The 19,066-nt window shown below is 39.7% G+C and overlaps 1 protein-coding gene across 1 annotated transcript in view; it reads left to right on the forward strand.

The window, feature by feature from the left end:
* The first annotated feature begins 3,507 nt into the window (after positions 1-3,507).
* Positions 3,508-19,066, forward strand: part of LOC146870169 (uncharacterized) — a 165,505-nt gene continuing 149,946 nt past the window's right edge. Inside the window, exons 1-3 of the mRNA XM_085641584.1 lie at positions 3,508-3,704; positions 6,678-6,880; positions 14,356-14,427. Of these exons, the coding sequence (XP_085497710.1) occupies positions 3,584-3,704; positions 6,678-6,880; positions 14,356-14,427 (396 nt within the window). The 5' untranslated portion in view covers positions 3,508-3,583. The remainder of the gene's footprint in view (positions 3,705-6,677; positions 6,881-14,355; positions 14,428-19,066) is intronic.

The following is a 19,066-nucleotide window of genomic DNA, read 5'->3' on the forward strand; positions in this document are numbered from 1 at the left end:
TTACATGGCAGTTCCCTTTGTTTCCCCATGGCTACCCTTTTCATGGTGGACTAACTGCCATGTAAAGGCTGGGGTTAGGGAAACTCGTATTATGCTTGGTGGTGCTGCAACAGCACAGCCAAGCATATAGCTTCCCCAGAATGCCTCAAGACTGCCAGGGATCGCGGATCCCTGGCGGTTGCGGTGGTTCCTTGGAGGTCCGACTGACATATTTGTAATACAGCAGTCGGAAGGCTGGTGCGGTCCGACGGACTGCTAAATTCATAATCAGGCCCTAAGTTCCCGAGCAATCTTTCCTCCTTCCTGCTGTTCCAGGTGCACAGTGCCTTTCTGTCCTTTTGGTGGCCGTGTGCCCAGCTAAGCCAGCTGGTTACATGGGCATCATTATTATGTGTAGTTTTCTTCCTTACATGGCCCATCAAGTTGAAATTATTATATTAATCCTACACCAGCCCAGCTGATGTTGGTTTTTAATTTCGAAGTTGTACACTACCGACTGTAATTCCCTGTAGTATCCAGCTCTTGGTCAGTTTTATGGCTCATCTTGTCTTTTGGTTATTCCTGACTGGTCTAGCCATAGTCTTTGTCTTTATGTGTAGGCAGTACAGTAAGGCAGAGTTGGGAGTCTCCTGTCAGGGGAAACCTAATACAAGGGATCAACAGAGTGAAGGCTACTCCACGTTACTACCTATTGACCTGCTGGTCTTAGCTCATCTTGGTTTAGTAAGGAAGGTCAGGGAATCGTTTTTAATCTAATAAATGTTGTGTCTTTTATCCTTCATACTTTGGAGTCTGGTCTACTACAAAGGACAGCAATGCTCTGGAGGAGTCTTTCATTTTACATTCTTGTTTGTGACCCTCCATTTTAGAAACCACTTGGGTTCAGTAAATTAAAATGGATTTATGTTTGGCCAAGATCCTCATGTAACATATACACTCTATGCACAATCTTTATACTTTGAAGTTACAAACTGAATCTACACATGCAAATGCTGCATTCCTGTCCTATGAGGATGGTGTGAGCAAACCACTTCCAGAGGGCTGGTAAAGTATTTCAAAAACCCATGAGTGGCTTTTAGGTCACTCCTTGGTAGCGGACGAACATAAATACATTTTCTATCACTGTAATCTGTTACTGCACTGCTGTTGATCCTCAGCAGCCTAGTGAGCTGACCGTACTCCTGCTCAGGTCAATGAGGGTGCACGTGATGTGCCCTTCCAAACCACAGAGCATAACTTGTGATCCCTTTCCTTGTCAATGGAAGGCCCCAGTGCAAACATGGTTATTGTGTGTACTTTTTAGAGCCACAGGGGGCCTTTTCTTTCACAACAGAAACGTATAGAGGTTTCAGGTAATACAGTATGCAAGTGCTGCACGTTTTTTTAGAGCTATTGTTAGGGTATAAGTGTGTTAAGCATTGTGGTTTAGAGTTTGGTACAAAAGTGTGGTGGTTAAGCGATTGAATAACATTAGACTAAGTGGTTGGATGTAGTAAGATATAGGCCTATAGCACCAAACAGCAAGGCTGAGTCCCTTTCATATATATAAAAAGTATAACTTGAGAGAGGGTAAAAAAAATGGCACAATTGGCTTTCAAATTAATTGCCACATGCATAGACCCCATTACATTTTTAAGTTTCATTTTCACAGTGTAAGATTTGAACCTTCAACGTTAATGAAACCTACCTTAGACACTCATCTGAGAACAGCATGGCTAGACTAGGCACTCACTCCCATTAAGAAACAGTGAAAACAGGGAGACGGGTAGAGGGAGGCCCATTGCATATCCTCCTAGTTTGATTTTGTAGGCTATCTATCTTTATATTGTTTTATAAGCGGCCTGCATTCATGAATTGGATTTTCTAAAAACTAGTCAAAGTTATAATTAAGGCTCCCTGTTTTCCGTTTGTCTGGAATTTTACAGATAAATACAGACAAAAAAAGCTTTTTTGTGTGTATTTATTTTCAACAGTGGATAAAAACGGAAAATGGGTTGCTATTTGAGTGATTCTAAATACCCTCTGCCATGAGTGCCAGGCCAATAGCTGAGTGGATTGATAGGTTAGGGGATTAAAAACAAAACACATTTCATTAAAGAGGTTTAAACAACAGTAGATATGCACAAGGTTGATAATGGCATTTGCATATATTTTCATATAAGTGCATTGATTTGTCTTCTGCAGGTGTTCATATCACTGAAACCCGTAAGGCATTCAAGCATGAGTGCATATTTATTTAGATACAAATTTTGTGAAATATGCCAGTTTCACCTTCATTTTCTTAAATAACATCTAAGATAAATATGGATAAATACAGATAAAATGGGCAAAAATAAATTTGGATAAATACAGGCAGAAATGTTAAAAAAATAAATACCATAAAACCGGGACCCCTAATTGTAATTGACATTTACAAATTGAAAACCCAGTAATTACGTTTCAATTAATATAAAACCACCACTGATTCTGAACTTGCTAATATATGTTAAGCAATCACGATTTGCATTGGGTGCTTCTGATCTTTGGAAATGCCCATAGCGTACCCCGGCTTCTTCATTATAGAAGGTCACAGAGGCTTTTTGGGCATATGAGAGGAGTAAAGTATCGACATCAACTAGTAGTGGTAGCTTATCGAAGATCTTGTTGTACCACAAATGTGAACCGAGGTTCGAAACCTGGATGTGATCAATCCACCATTCACCAGATTCTTTTAAATAAAATTCAGGCTGGGTACTTTGCAACTTGCATCTTTTACTTGTAAATGGAGATTATACCCAGAGAATACTGCAGCGTGTCCAGCCTGTGGAGCAGACCAGGAGACAGTTGCCCAGCTGCTTTTTTTCTGCCCACCATTCACCATACAATTAAGATGCTGGATTGTAGCCTTTTGTATATACATTGGAATACAGTTCCATAACCAAGACTTGCGTATTTGTAAGTTAGACACTGGGTCTTATGTGATCTTCTTTTTTATAGCTAAATTCCTAAAGCAATCTAGCCTATCTGTGCCAGCATACTCGCGCAAATGTCAAATGCTAAACATTGAGTAAAGGAATTGACTACAGTCACGATAGTTAAATGTTTATTTTTGTCCAGCTGACTACTAATTACAGTCTCCTAAGACATTTTGAACTTTTCAGCATAACAATTTTTTGACATTGCTTGTGTTTTAAAATTGTGTTTTATTCCAAAACTTTGTGCCTGCTCACAGATTTCATTTTACATTTACAATATTGTGGTTGTTTTACCTTAAAACATTAGCTTTATTTTACTTGATTAATATCACAATGTTTTTTATTCTGTGTTGCTTTTATGGTATGCAGGTATCATATTCACACCAAATAAGGAAATCAATTTAAATAATGTCAAGATAGGTCTAAAATCATTAAGGTGCAAGTCCATTAAAGAGTAGCCTGATAGTGTGCCTCACATTTCGACTTTATGTAATGGTAAATACAAGGACACCTGACCCTTTTTTCCACAACCAATAACATTAATTTCATTTTCTATATAATATCATTACTGTGTTGTCTTCCAACTGCTATATAAGGATGTGTGAATGTTTTCAAAACTTTTGTAGAAAATGGATCCAAGCAAAATTCAAGAAATTCTCGACTATAAGATAAAAAAGCTCTATCCTCCAGGCACTACAAAGCAGGAAAAGTCAGTAATTCGTAGAAGAGCCAGCAAATTCCAAGTGTCAGGTATGTTTTAATTTATGTTTTAGCGTATAAACGAAATTTGTTTATTAAAATAATGAACATGTGATGAACCTTTTAAAAAATATGGCACTGTAATGTTAGATATTTTGAGACAGTTTAATTACAGTAACCACAATCCATTTAACATGCATGCATGTATAATGTGATGTCCAGTATAAACTTTACCTAATCATGGGCTTCAGTGGATAGGAGAAATGTCACATTAATTTGTTTGAATTGTTCTTGTTTTTCATATTAATGTATAATTCAATAGTGGTGCTAATATTACATGCAATGTATATTATACTTCACTCATGTAAGCAGAGTGGTAAAATGTAAACTAACATTTTACAGCTTTAGTAAGGCAAAATGTGTTTGGGTGCAGGCACTTTAAACAAGAGAAAGGCTGCTTTTATGAAAATGGGGCATAGTTTTATGCTACATCTTTAACAATAAACTTTCAGTTTATGGAGGAAGAAGTAACATTCAGTATAGAGTGGCGGAGGATATTCAAACTATGTATTGTCCTATATGTATAGTATCTCATCCCAAGATTTATAATTTTTCATTCAGTCACAGAATTATTTGTTCATATGTCTGGTAGAGATGTCACTTTTTAGATGATGTCTAGTTAATACTGCCCTCTTCTCACTTAGGCACAAATGTTATCTTTCATAGCGGCCGATTCCGATCTCGGTCGGAAGGGCACCGAATTGGGTTCGGCAGTAGCGGATCAGATCCGGAGGCTTATTTTCCGACTGAGTCGTACACCGGTCCGGACGTCCAAATACGATGCGAACAAACACGAAATCTCCGTCTGAATCGTTTCTGGCTCCGAACCGCTCCGTACGACTCGGTCGCAAGCAAACTGTGCTGCGCAATGGAGACGTTTTACGACCGAGCTAGTACGATACTCGATTCGGACAGCCAGATCGAGTCGAAGCATCCGGCTCACAAAAGCTCCCGGAGACGGACCTCGGGGGTCTGCGTCGGACCCCCTCGTCACCCGCAGCCTTACGACTCGGACACAGGGGGAGATCCATGGGACTCCCCAACACAGGCATATACGGTGCGGATGCCACCAACGTGTACCCACTGTAGGGGTCACACTTGTGCGCGACGTACAAATTCAGTCAATGGGAGCCCACGTACGCGTCGTACGACCGACTCCCATTGACTTCTATGGGAGTCTGACCGAACCTAGTTCGACAGCATACGGCCGCATCGTACTCGCTCGGTCGGACGGCAGGAGTCCGGCTCGGTCAGAAAATACTCCAGGTCCGGCTCGGTTGGAGAGCTTTCCGAGCCAGATCGGAATCGGCCCCATAATGTTGATATGTTATATCTTTTATCAAGAGCTCTGTTACAATTGGGGCCAGGACTGTGTTGTATAAGAAATTTCAGTTTGATTGATAACACGAAGATACCGTACTTTTCAGTACTTATTCCTCAGTATAAAGTTGAGTCTTCGTATGTAGCACCTTACATTTTTTCCTATCTTCTGACGCTCTGTGTGCACTGATAGACAAATCAGTGGATTGGGGCCCTCATCCCTGGCAATCATCAAAAACTGTTACAGCCACATGATTTATTAGACATTCATAAATTGAACTGGAATTACCACGAATGGTTTTAGGCTGCCAAAGAAGTAATAGGAATTGAAAGTCCTGTTGACAATTAATGGGACCATAGAGGCACTAATGATTGGTACTGCACACCATCCAAAAGTCTATGTTTATGCAATTCCTAACGTTCTGCAGTTGCCACTTTGATCTGCTAGGTTCAGTGGATGTCACAGGGCTATAGGTTGCACTAGTTAACATAAATTGTTATCCCTGGCAAGTCCTTCTCTATTTATTGACCCTAAATAGTTGTTAGTCATCTGAGTGCATTGAATGTTTGGGAATTTAAAAAATCTAGATAAGACAGAGTTTCTGTGATGTGAAGATTTCCAAATATTACCTTAAACACCTGAGTGGTGAAAATTCCTTCCATGGCCGAGACAATCAATGTTCTACAGATGACCTCTAATAGAACATACAGTCAGAGACTTTCAGTCAGTTGGTAGATATTGTTTATCACCCCACACAGAAGAGTTCTGTTACTGAGATCACATATATAATATGAGGCAGTATGTCCATTGGCAGGAGACAGATGTTTAGTACGAAGAGCTACAAATTGTAATGCAGATAATGCCATCTCTGGGGAAGCCAGGGTTCTATGTCTGATGTCCTTTGGTGTGTTCCTTATTTCCCATGCCCAAAATCGCTTGCAACAAATGCTTGAGTTCGTACAGCATTGGCACGTGTAACAATAAAGACTATTACAATCAGGGTTGTGATTGCCTCTCTTTTGGACAAATATGGCACAATTATTGCTAGGTGACTTCCAGACCTCGTTTTCCATAAAAAAATCATGATTATGAATATATCCTCTGAGACTGGGGCGTTTCCATTCTGATTCTAGTCACTATGGGTTGCGTGTGTGTCCTTGGAACTTATTATGGAAGTTAATTGTCGGGGCATTTCTTTTTTGGGAATTTTTTATAGCACACACTTGACCCGAACGTATCAGAGTGTTTTACATGAGCATCAGTTGTATTACAGACGGACACAATCCTTTTGTGCGGCATGGGGAGATTAAGTGAGTTGCCCAGAATCACGGTACAATTGAGCGTCCCTTGCCGAGACTCAAACCTGGTTCCCCAGCATTGAGGAAGCAGGAAAAACAATTGTGATTTTTAAATACTTCCCCCCATATCAACAAAGATATAGACACAATGATTCTGTATCTTACGTCTGCTTTTCAAAATATTTTATATTATTTTCGATGTTTGTGAATGTTGGGGAGGATGCCAATAGAATTACTGCTATTTAAATATAACTTTTCCTTTTGTGTTAAATGTTCGCTTTCCTAAGTCAAAATTTCATCCAAAACAAGTTTACATAATAGTTTATATTTTTGATCTTGATACAGGAGCTGAAATGTATCGCCAAATCATTGAAAAAGATGGTCGAAAAAGAAAGGCAAAGGTTGTTTCTAGCACAGAAGAAGCAAATGAGATTTTTATAAAATTTCATGCCAGCGCTCTAGGTGCACACTGTGGTATTGTTAAAACCCGTGACTCTATTTCCCAACGTTACTACTGGCCAAGTATGAATGTGGATATTTACAAATGGGTAATCATTTATTTTATTATTTATGTGACATAGCAATAGTAATGTTACCTGTCAATCCAAATATTTTCAAGTACTGAAGAGTCACTTGTCCATCTGTTTTTTCACCAGTGGTCATACCCTGTCATACAAGAGTGGGTATCGGGTGAAGTGTTTCTTGTTTACATAATTATTTACCCAGATTCCATTAATCGAAATGCTGCATATCAATCCTGTATCAGTTAGTTCATAATTTATAACCTCTATATTTTGAAGGTCATTTTTAGGTCTCGCCTAGCTATTGCGTTTACGCAATCGCAATGCGAGACTCTAGTAAGAGGGGCATTTCAAAGTGCTCCCAAAAGTGGATTGCATGGTGAGCATGCGCACAATCACGTGCATTGTGCAGCCATGCAATCCGTTTGGGAAAGCGCTTCAGCCCACTGGCGCGTGCACGTGTAGCCACAGCCTCGGCATCATACTTCAAAGGGTCCGCTCCCCCGCCTGGAATGCGCTCCCCTGCCCCGACACAGCATGCCGAGAGATTGTTTCCTCATGGCGCCTCTCACAACTGTCCCTCCCCCACCACAGGGCTAGTCTCACGGACGCATTGCCATCCATCGATTTCACTTTCATGCCCGTGTTCTCTTTGCCTTTCAGCACACAGCCCGCCCTCCCCCCCCTCCGTGTTTTCTTGCAGCTTTGCCCAGATCTGAGTCTCAAACAACCAAAATAATAAGTTTGCCCTGCACGCTTTCTGCGCTTACAAAGTTAACATATGCCGCGCTCATTCCTTTTTCATCCTTCTAAGGTCGATAACATTAGCTCCATTAATTCTGCGTCTAAGGATTTAAATAACCATATGTTTTCTTGCAACTTTAGGCACTTCACACACACAGCCCCACTGCTCACACACACAGGCATCAAGGCAGCAACAGAATGCTCTGAGCCCCACCAGTGTTTGCCACACACACATGCCTCTCGCGTCTCGTGTTTTCTTCCAGCTTTGGCCCGTGTTCTCTTTGCCTTTCAGCACTCAGCTTCCCCGTAACACCATTTAACTAACATCCTGCCACACTCATTCCATTTTCATCCTCGCTTTCCCTTTCATGCCCGTGTTCTCTTTGCCTTTCAGCACACAGCTTCTCCGTAGCCACCATTTAACGACCATCCTGCCACACTCATTGCATTTTCATCCTCGCTTTCACTTTCATGCCTGTGTTCTCTTTGCCTTTCAGCACACAGCTTCTCCGTAGCCACCATTTAACGACCATCCTGCCGTAAACACCATTTAACTACCATCCTTTTAGTTAAAATAAAAGATTTGCCTCTAAGGTTTTAAGGAACCATATAAATACAAGGCAAGGCAACATGCACTCCGAATGCCACTCAGAGCCACATAACTACAATGCACTCAATGCACTCAATACAACAGACACTCCAAAAACCAATCAGTGCCACATAGTTACACACCACATAATTACACAGCGCTCAATGCCACATACACTTCAAATACCACTCAGCGCCACATAATTACACACCACATAATTACACTACACTCAATGCCACATGCACTCCAAATAACACTCAGTGCCAATTAATTACAATGCAAACAATGCAAGATACACTCAAAATAACACTCAATGCCACATAATTACACGCCACTAAAATCAACATACACTCCACACAAAACCACTCAGTGCCACATAATTATATTCTACATAATTGCACTCTATCTATCTATCGCCCTCACTCTCTATCTATCTTATCTATCTATCGGACTATTGCACTCTATCTATCTATCTATCTATCGCATCACCACAGTATCACTTAGCACCACCACAGCATCACTCAAGGGCACAACTACATCACTATGCGCTATCACAGCATCAATTAACGCCACAGCATCACTCGACACCACCACAACATCACTCACCGCCACCACAGTATCAATCTGTACAACCATTCAACAACAACTAGCTCTAATATGTTCTCTCAATATTTAGGCTTTATTACAAATGGCACAAAAAAAAAGATACTATTTAACTTCTGTTCTTGGATTTTAGGCGCAATTAAATACACTAAACATAATCTTCACAAGAGTTATTAACAAAAGTTTACACGATTGCCATTATAATTTACATTAACTTTTATTTAAGTATTAATCATTTGCAAAAATTAAAAGCCATTGTTATTTGTAATATCAATACATCTATGTCACGTAAATACCACACATATTGCATTACAAATGCTATAGGTGTCACATTTGCAACAGTTAAAACTATTGACATTGTACATGAGAAAGCTAGTAATTTCAATATTTTCAATACCAACACAAATAAAAAATTAGTCAATTTACAATACAAAAAGCTCAATCTTTCCTAATGCGAGACCTATTGCATTGCAAATGCTTGTTCTTTCTGTAATTAACAATACAGTGCTACAAAGATTACCATTGCCATCTGTGTTCTCTGTATTTGAGATAGTTGTAGTTTTGTGTAGTTGTGTTTCAAAAGTGAAACCATGTTCATTTCATGAAAATTGCACACTTTGTCTCAAAACATACTATTGTAAATCTTTAACTTTCTTGCCTTCTTCAGAAATTATATGATAGTTTTGCTGCTATTATTTTTTGCTTTTTGGTTCTGGTTTGTTAGTGTTACTATATGTTTTTCTACAGTTACTAATTTATACACTACAGTTGGACAGATTTTGAAGCGTTGAGAAGGGCTACAATGTCTGGTGTCAAACTAGGAGCGGAGTTATACATCAACAATGGAAAGTTGCTGGGCACTTACTGAATACTATGTGCAGACTCAAATACTGTCACTGTATGGATTGATCCAGAAATATATTTCTTTAAATGCAAGAGGTTACATATACCATTTGAGTTGATGGCCTTAGTTTCCATTGCCCAGTTCTCTATAACTTCCGTTGCACCCACAATTCCAAGTGCCAGTGTGTTTTGGAATTGTGGTCCATCCTGTCTACTCACTCGTGCCTTCTGTATCCTTCCTCTAAGGCATGTGCAATTCCACTCTGTGATTTAGTTTGACATATAGGGCCTGGTTATGATGGCGGTGGGACCGCCACCATCAGGATGTCAGTGGCTGTCTAACCGCCATCCAGCCCATTGATCCGTTCACCACATTAGGATGCAGACGGTCGGAGCTCGTCTGTCGGGGGAAAGACTGCCTGTCCGACAGAATCAAGGATCCCGTCAGGGTGGTGGTCGGACTCCTGCTCAGGCCCCGCTTCAGGGATTAGGATGTCCCTTTCATGGCTGTTCACCTGCCATGAAAAGGCAGGCGGAAAGTTACTATAGGGGGCCCTAGCATGGCCCTCTTCTCTCCTGGCACTCTCTATAGGCCCTGCACGGATGTTTTAAATGTGTTGCAGTGTGTGTTGCAGCACACGCCGCAATACAATATATACACTGTGACCGCCATGTAGGCGGTCACATTGTAATGCGGGCAGCGGGACGCCGACTTCTAGTTGGACAGTCCATCTTTCGCCACGGTGCTGATCAGACTTGTGATCAGGCCCATAGTTATTATTATAACCCTTCTATTTTTCCTGTTGCCTCTGGGGTGGGCATTCTTGGGTCATAACATTTATACTACATCATTTCAGGCTGTGAGACACTAGACCACAGTACTTTCTTGGAGCTACAAGGGCTGTTGGAAACTACTCCACCCAGCTTCCACTTAAACAGATTCTTTATTATAGGCAGAACAGAACTGTCAAGAATTCCTGTCATACGAGGGGAGGAAAACGGCAACCAGCGAAAACGGACTACATCTCCCAGGATGCTTAGCGGTTGAGAGGTTATGTAAACAGGAGAGCTGTTACATAACTCAAGGGAAACACGCCCTTATGTAAACAGGAGAGCTGTTACATAACTCAAGGGAAACACGCCCTTATGTAAACAGGAGAGCTGTTACATAACTCAAGGGAAACACGCCCTTATGTAAACAGGAGAGCTGTTACATAACTCAAGGGAAACACGCCCTTATGTAAACAGGAGAGCTGTTACATAACTCAAGGAAAACACGCCCTATAAAGGGAGGAACCGGGAGGTACAAGGCTGTCGGATATTGTGTTTACACCGACGTACCTGCTTCGTGAAGAGCAGTGTTCCGGAGTGGTGCTCCAGTAAGGCAAGAACGGAGGTAGGTCGAGTCGTTACTCCCTGGGCCGTGTCTTGCCCCATCGTCACCTGTGAAGGACCCGGAAGCTCTACCGGTCAACCATTGAGCTTCGCTTTTTGACTCGGCTGAGTCCAAGCGCAGTGGCGCTTTTGCTGGTTGGAGTCGTAACTCCCAGCCCGACCAGAGACACAGGGACTGCCAGCTGTAACGCACACCAGGAGGTGTTTGCCGCGTTAAAGACTCGGAAGTCCACAGGATCGATCGAGCGGCTGCTCTCGGTTCAGTCTTCTTGCTTGTGATTGGGGTATCGGTGACGCATCACCAGGAGGTGACTCCGCGTCCCGGTGCAGTCTGAGGAAGAGGTTGAGCGGCTGCTCCCTTCAGGTAGAGACCCCGGCTGGGTGTTTCCCTGACTCCTCGATTCTCCCCAACACTCTTCGTGCCCCTCACAGCCTACCGATTGGCATTGTCGGCCATTTCATTTCTGCCCTCTGTTGGCATACGCCGGGATCGGCGTATATGCAGAGGACGGTTAGGACCATCCGTGCTGTGGGCTGGTAACGTACTTAGCCTGGAGGATTCCAGTGACTATAACTTTTGTTTGTTCTTTGTATTTTATTTGCCTTCATTAAAAGAACTAACCCTTCACAAGTGGTTGCGTCCTCATTGTCGTGTCTGTTAAACGATCCTGAGACGTTCAGGGCGTTACAAGAACAAGCTCTACCACCACCATCCTCCAGATGAAGGGAAAAAATATCTGTTCTCCCTCTACCCTCGACTGTGCCTCCATGTTAAAGATATAAAAAGCTCTTCACACAATTACTTCCTCAAAGAATATGTTAAACTTTCATTTTTTAAGCCAGATTTTCCCTTCAAAGGGAAATAAAACATCCTGATATGGATTTACTTTTCATAGATCTGTGAGTTATTCCACATCGTGGCAGCAACAACGTACAATTCTTGTAAAATCATTAGGGTTGATGGTGACCAGAATCATTATCTCTGGGGCTGTCATCTCCCAGCGGAGTTAATGCAATATGTTAATAAAGCCTATTGTAGTCTTTTGCTCTGCTGAAGGGAGTAGTTGACTCACATCTTGCATTTGTCCATTTTGGTGTATCCTTCTGCTTCCCATCAAGTGTTTGCATTTCATATTGTTATGACTTGTTATACATCTTAAAATTACACTGAATCATAGGTGTTCAAGTTTTCTCAATGATGTATCATATAGAGAAAACAATCTGGTTTGTTTTTCATTACAGCGCATTTTTTTATACAGACGCAAAACAGAAACAATAAATAATTTCTTTGACATTGATTATTTAAGTGTGTTGTGGATAGAGATCTTAGGCATCTCATAGGTGTGACACTAGCAGTTTTATACTGGAACCGCAGCTTTGTAATTTAGCCCATAACGAAGGTGTTCCTTTAGGGGATTATGTCAGTTGACATTCTTGTTCACTCTCCTTTATGCTAATTCACACACCTTGTTGTTAGTGGTGCAGTTTTCTTTTTGAATCATAGATCGCATGTGTTTGTGTCCATTTCTTTCATGTGTTGTTGAGGTAGCTTGGTTGGTTGTGAGATTCTTCCGTATTCACTCTATCCCCTAATGTCCATTACGTCTTCAGTTTAGCATCGCGTTCATACTCTGACAGCACTGGTGTCCTTTACTTCCTGCAAATCTATTCAGTTAAGTATTTGGATATTAGTGATGCATGTTGGTTGGCCTGTGGGTTGCCACTGGAATGTGGTGTTTTTGTCTGCATTTTCAGTTTACTTCATGATATGCTATAATTGCAGCCTTCTGAGCAATGTATGTTCAGAGAGCATATTTAAGTGTAATAGATATTTGTGGAGGTTGAGTGTATTGGTGACTGAAACTATGCGATGGTGATTTATACTACAACTGATGGAAAGATTGCTATGCATACAACCAGATGTGAGATGTTGCAACTCCTCACATGATTATCAAAGTTGGTGCTGGTAGTAACATTATCTCTGCTAAATAGTAGCATGGTGTACATAGGCATTTTGGTGTACCAGTAACTTTCCTGATGTATGGCTGCACATTCATTGCCTTCAAATCATGTTGCCATTCTGAGTGAGAATGGTAGGGTGCTGTGGCATTGTCATTGCAGCAAATCTGTGGGACGCAATAATACCAACAAAGATGGTAGACAAAGTTAAAGTTCTAACTGTGGCTATGTTGCTTGTGATGCAAAAGTAGATTTGTCTTCAGACTGTGTCCACTGTTAAAAGAAAAGTAGATGAAAGTAATGCTAGAAACTGATATGCAGCCAAATAAAACATATTTAAAATACCAAATTGTAAATTTACAAGTATTGATAAAACTAGTCAAAACACAAAAGGAAGACAGTGGAGCCAGGGCCTTCAAGAATACAAGGAACTAAAAAGTTATGCAATCAAAAACTTAATATTTGAAGCCTTGAGTGCTGTTAGTTGTTTAGGCTGGAGTCTCGCACTATCAGCTCTAGCATTGAAAACACCAAGAACACAATACCAAGAAAACAAACCATAAACATTGATTGTGGGGTGGTGGCATGAGCTAACCTGAGGTGATCTGCACAGGTACATAGGGGAAAGGGGCAAAATTGATTTGGCCTGGAGGGGCCAGTGTTTCAATTAAAAAAAAAGAAAAACTGGGAAAAATATAAAGAAATCCATTGGTCATGGGCATTTAAAAAATCACTACTTAATTAATTTTCACTTTAATCCAATTATATAGCTTTCATATAGTGTCCTGCCTCAGATTCTTGTATGTTTACAATAGTGTTAGTAAGGCTAGGTCAGTCGATTTATGTTGCCTGAGGTAATTGTTCCAATGGTATTTAACTTTAAAGAAGCATCAAGAACTTTGAATATTTCATTCTCTATTTGGAGTGTTAACTGACTGGTTAATGACAGGATCGCTGGGGTAAAAGTGTGAGCTTACTTATTTATAAAATTACAGTTAAGCTTCACCCCATTATCAATCTACCTGTACTGCTTTAATTTTTGTTTAGTTAAGCAAGAGATGTGTAGTTCTAATACAGCATGTAGTATTACAGAACCAACATTTGTAAGAACCCTCCACATAGTAGTTTCGTGCCCCTGCTAACATACTATTACAGTCTGTAAAAACGTTTTTATTTTTATAGGTATATGATATTGCTTCTTTCACAAAACACTTGACCGTCAAAAAAATGTCATGGATGTCCAATATTTGGCTCCTGTAAGTAATTCTAAGATTACTAAAAAGATTAGAAATGCATGATATTGTGCTTTGTTATTTAATTTCTTCAAATTTAAAATTCCAACACATTTTTCTTGTGCTGTTTACCTTAGGAGTCACAATGCCCAGAATGCCAAACTGCAAAAATAGATTTAAAAGTACCTTCTATATACTGTCCTATAGTGGTAAGTTTTCTTTATCATTACACTGTTTTTTTGTAATCCCAGTTCTTCATTCATATCTTGGCTTTGTTGAAAATTTGAAAATCATTGACCTCAGTCCCGGCTCATTAAACTTTACAGAACATATTTAAACAAATAAAATGTTTCCACTATCTGCCTTGTTAACTAATTTCACACTAATTTAACATGTATTGTTATTGTAGGAATCATTTAACAGGAATTTTAGACATACACGGAATTTCAAATGGCACAGGATGTTTTTGATTAAAAAAAAAATACATGTGGAGTAGTAAAGAAAAGTAATCTAATCTAAATATTCTTATGAAATAGGAGCTTTGCCAGTTAATGACAAAGAAATTCATCAATTACAGCTTTATCTGGTTGTAGTTACAGTAGATATTTAGTTATGCTAGAGAAATGTGTGGCTTTTCTTTTTGTAAGGGTTCAGTACATTATTTCTACTGAGTGGATTATTACTTTTAATATTAAAAAGCACTGATATTTTTTTGTTTAGGAGATTTGTAACAGCTCTATCTATCAATCCAAGCTGTATAATGAATTTGTTTTGGACTAAGAAATGTCATAACTATCTTATCAGCAAAGCTTTAAACTATTTTTCTGCAAGGGATAGAAAGGTAAAATGCTGGAAAGTTGAAAGTGAATTTGGTAAGTGTCATACAAATTGTCCCGACCTTATAAATGAGTGATTGAATTAAACAAGGTATGACTAAGAATAGTGCTGCATGTGTTGTCCACAAGGCTTTCTAACATGCTACAAACAGAAAATACAGTGAAAATGCAGTTTTCCTAAGGTTTTTTTATTTTATTCATTGTAATATAATTAATGTTTGTTAGTGGTGTCTATTAGAAATCAATATAGGGTCAAAAGTCTCATAAAGGAATTATCTAAGTATATGTGTGTCCTACATCTGTAAAACGTTTTATTCCTTTGACCTTCAGGCTAACATTCACATTTTCAGATCTCTGTAACCCAGTTTCCAACATTCATCATCAGATGACTATGGCTTTACTGTTTGTCCCATGTGTAAAGAAAAAATGTGAATATTATTCTGCACTGGACAACCTGTAATCGACACTGAATGTGTTGCATGCTATTTGTCAATACTTGCTATAGAATGCATTCTATGCAAAGACTCTGATTACGGGTTTGCCGGATGGGATGCTCCATCGCAAACGTGAGAGATATCCTGTTGACCATATTACAAGTTCCGTTATATCCTATGAAGATTGTAATACGGCGAAGGGGATATCTGTCATGTTTGTGAAGTAGTATCTCACCCACCAAACTAGTAATCAGGCCCTTAAAGTGATGAATAACGGTGAGAGATGTTTCATTAAACCTAAGTTTGAGTTGGTGGTCACCATGTAGTAAATGACGATATATAAACCCATGTGCACTACTCACAAAATATTGGCTTCAAATGAAAATTAACTGCCAAGCACAGCAAAATCAAATTAATGTACTGTTAAGCTACAGTACATCTCATCAAATTTGCATGTGTTACAATGAGTGGTCTTTGAGTGACATCATATACAACCATAACCACCTTAATCTCAAAATCTCTCCTAATCACATCACCATGTAATTTTCTGACCTACCCCCCTTTTAGCTGTTTTGAAAACAAGAAAAGTAAAATATTCAAATATTGCAACTGTTTTAAAACACAAGGCCCAGCTTAAGAAGGTAATGTTTATGCTTTGTAATATAAATAATCCAGTACTATCGTAGGAATTCTGGATTTCTTTGTAAGTTACTGGTTATTACTATTATCATTTTTCATCCAGGTCAATGAACCATGGGAGCTTGTAGGTATGGACCTCATTGGGAAACTCACCAAAACGGCAAGAGGTAATGAATATATATGTACAATAATGGATTACTTCACAAAATGGACAGAAGCTTTTCCATTAAAAAACAAGTCCGCTGAAGAGGTAGCAGACTGTATAGTGAGGTTATATTACCATTTCGGAGCACCAAAACGGTTATTGACAGACCAAGGGAGAGAATTCTGCAATGAGGTAATACATGTCTTACTTATTGTTTTCTTCTTTCCCTTTGACTAATCATGTACTGACTTCCCACTACTTCTACCTTTTATCACCATATATAAATTTACAGTAGTATATCTAAATACATTTGTTTTATATTATTGGTGATTGTTGACTGGTGGTAAGAGACCTCAGCAAATAATGAATAGCGCCCGTATTCAAACTCTGTTTGAAAACCGTAATAAAGTTCAGGCCTTATGTAAAGGAGGTTGGCAGAAGAAGACCCAACTAGCATTTCTAGAAGTCCAGTTCTCCCTATGCTCAATTCTCCTAAATACATCAGAGGTGACACAAAATCTGTGTATCGAACAGCAGAGATTCAACCTGTGTCTCTATAAAAAAAAATACCTCCTTGCTTCCCTCCCCTGGGACAGCAAGAATAATGTCAGGCGGTTCTCCCTAATTCGGTTTTCCTTTTGTCAGCCATATAATTTTTTTAACATTGGTCCCTCATGCTCACCATGGTACCTATGGGCAGAAACATCCATGGGGTCCGTGATATTGCTCTGTTGCTTAAAAATTGCAGAGCTATCTGGCTACAATTTTGCTTTTTTCAGTGTTTTGCTATGCCTTCCAGGGAAATTGTATAAGGAAATTAGGGGCCAGATGTACGACGCTTTTTAGCATGCGACACACGGGTCTTCGACCCGTTTGCGCATGCTAAAAAGCATGGGCCCATGTACAAACAGTATTTTGCAAGTTGCAAATAAATTTTGACTCGCAAATTACTATTTTACGATTCACTATTAGGAAAGGGCGTTCTTTCTAATAGCGACCGCAAAGCTATATACCAATGTCTTGTGACCGCAATTGCGGTCGCAAAACTCTAGCAAATTACCACCTACTTCAAGTAGGTGGTAATGCATTCACAAATGGGAAGGGGTCCCAAGGAGACCCCTTCCCCTTTGCCAATGCATGCAATATTGTTTTTTAAGGGCAGGCAGTGGTCCCAGGGACGACTACCTGCCCTTAAAAAATGGAACAAAAAAGTTTCATTTATTTTTTAAAAGCATCCCGTTTTCCTTTAAGGAAAATGGGCTGCATTTAAAAAAAATAATTGCTTTATTTAAAAGCAGTCCCAGACATGGTGGTCTACTGAGCCCAGCAGGCCACCATCCCTTTGAGGGCCTGTCACTGCCAATGGGCTTGCAAATTGTGAGAGGCTCATTAATATTCATGAGCCTCGCAATTTGCGACCGCATTGGGAATTGCAAACAGTGTTAAACACACTGATGTACATGCCAAATAGCGCCTTGCAGATTGTGAGTCGCAATTGCAATGCAATTTGCAAGGCGCTATTTGGCAGGTCGTACATCGGGGTCGAGGTGCTTAAATATTGCCATTTGTCCTCTTGAATGCCTGCCACGAGTTTGCCATATACTTGGCGGCAGGAACTCTGTTTCTATAGAAAACGCTAATTTGAACCCAAAGTCGTCTCATCGCCATACACACGCCTCACCAATGTTTCTGTCCCCTTAATAAACCTCCAGCTTTTCCATTCATGTATAAATTAGAGAGCATTTGTTTGGCCTCCCTTTAAGAAAGACTTTCAAAACTTGTGTTTTTTGGATAGAAATGTGCACTACAGTCCCTATTCTGTCCTGTTATTTTGACACAAAGGGAAAGGGAAAAGATGATGAACTAATGACAATAATAAAACAGTTTGCAAGGAAACAGGATTTGGGGAGGGCTTGTGGTTCTGTTTTCAAACTGGAAGTACAGTACTTATTGAATGTTGTACAATAGATTCGTAATAGTGGTGAGGGACTCATTATTAACAATAAAACCCCAAGTAAGGTGACAGCATCTATCACCTTATGTGATTACAAAGATGATAATATTGAAGAGATGGTGATATGTTCTTTACATATTTGGCCATATTTGTATGCAATTTAACCTATTATCTTTACCTACATGTCATATTCTCCATGTTAGTCCCTAGCAATGTATTTCACACAGCAGAGTCCTATTTAAACTGAGATAACTGGACACTGTCATGCAAAAGATTAAGGACCTTATTGAGAGATCGGGGGAAGAGATACACCATAACATATAAGGCGGCTGTCCTGTCTGCTGTGTTACAAGTGCACTATAGTTTATGGATTTTGTAATATGGCGGAATTTATATCTGCCTTTATTTTAGGTAGTACTGTATCCCCTAACTCAAAATAAGGCATTCTTTCTTATTCATAGCCTAGCATAGGTGAAGGGACGATGTTCTTATGAAAGTATTGTTATGTAATACTTTATTCTTTTGTAGCACAACAAAGCTCTGTGCAGTTTGCTTTGCATTAAAATAAGTCTCTCATCACCGTACCAACCACAAACAAATGGACTAGTTGAAAAAATGAATGGTACTATTCAAAAGTAAGTTAAGCTATGACAGTTGTGTAAAGTAGAAGTCACGTTAATTGTACACTGAGAAACTCACACAGTATGTAGTGTATCTAAGATGTCTGTAAAACCCTGTAAATGTTTCCTTGAGAATATTTAGAAAAATAGATTAAGGGGATGTATGAGGTTGGGATGGTGATGTAAGGACACAGCGGTATAGGTAAAACTGAATCTTTGT

Source organism: Triturus cristatus, chromosome 1_1 (genome assembly GCF_964204655.1).
Source record: "Triturus cristatus chromosome 1_1, aTriCri1.1, whole genome shotgun sequence".
In the NCBI taxonomy this organism is placed as follows: Eukaryota; Metazoa; Chordata; class Amphibia; order Caudata; family Salamandridae; genus Triturus; species Triturus cristatus.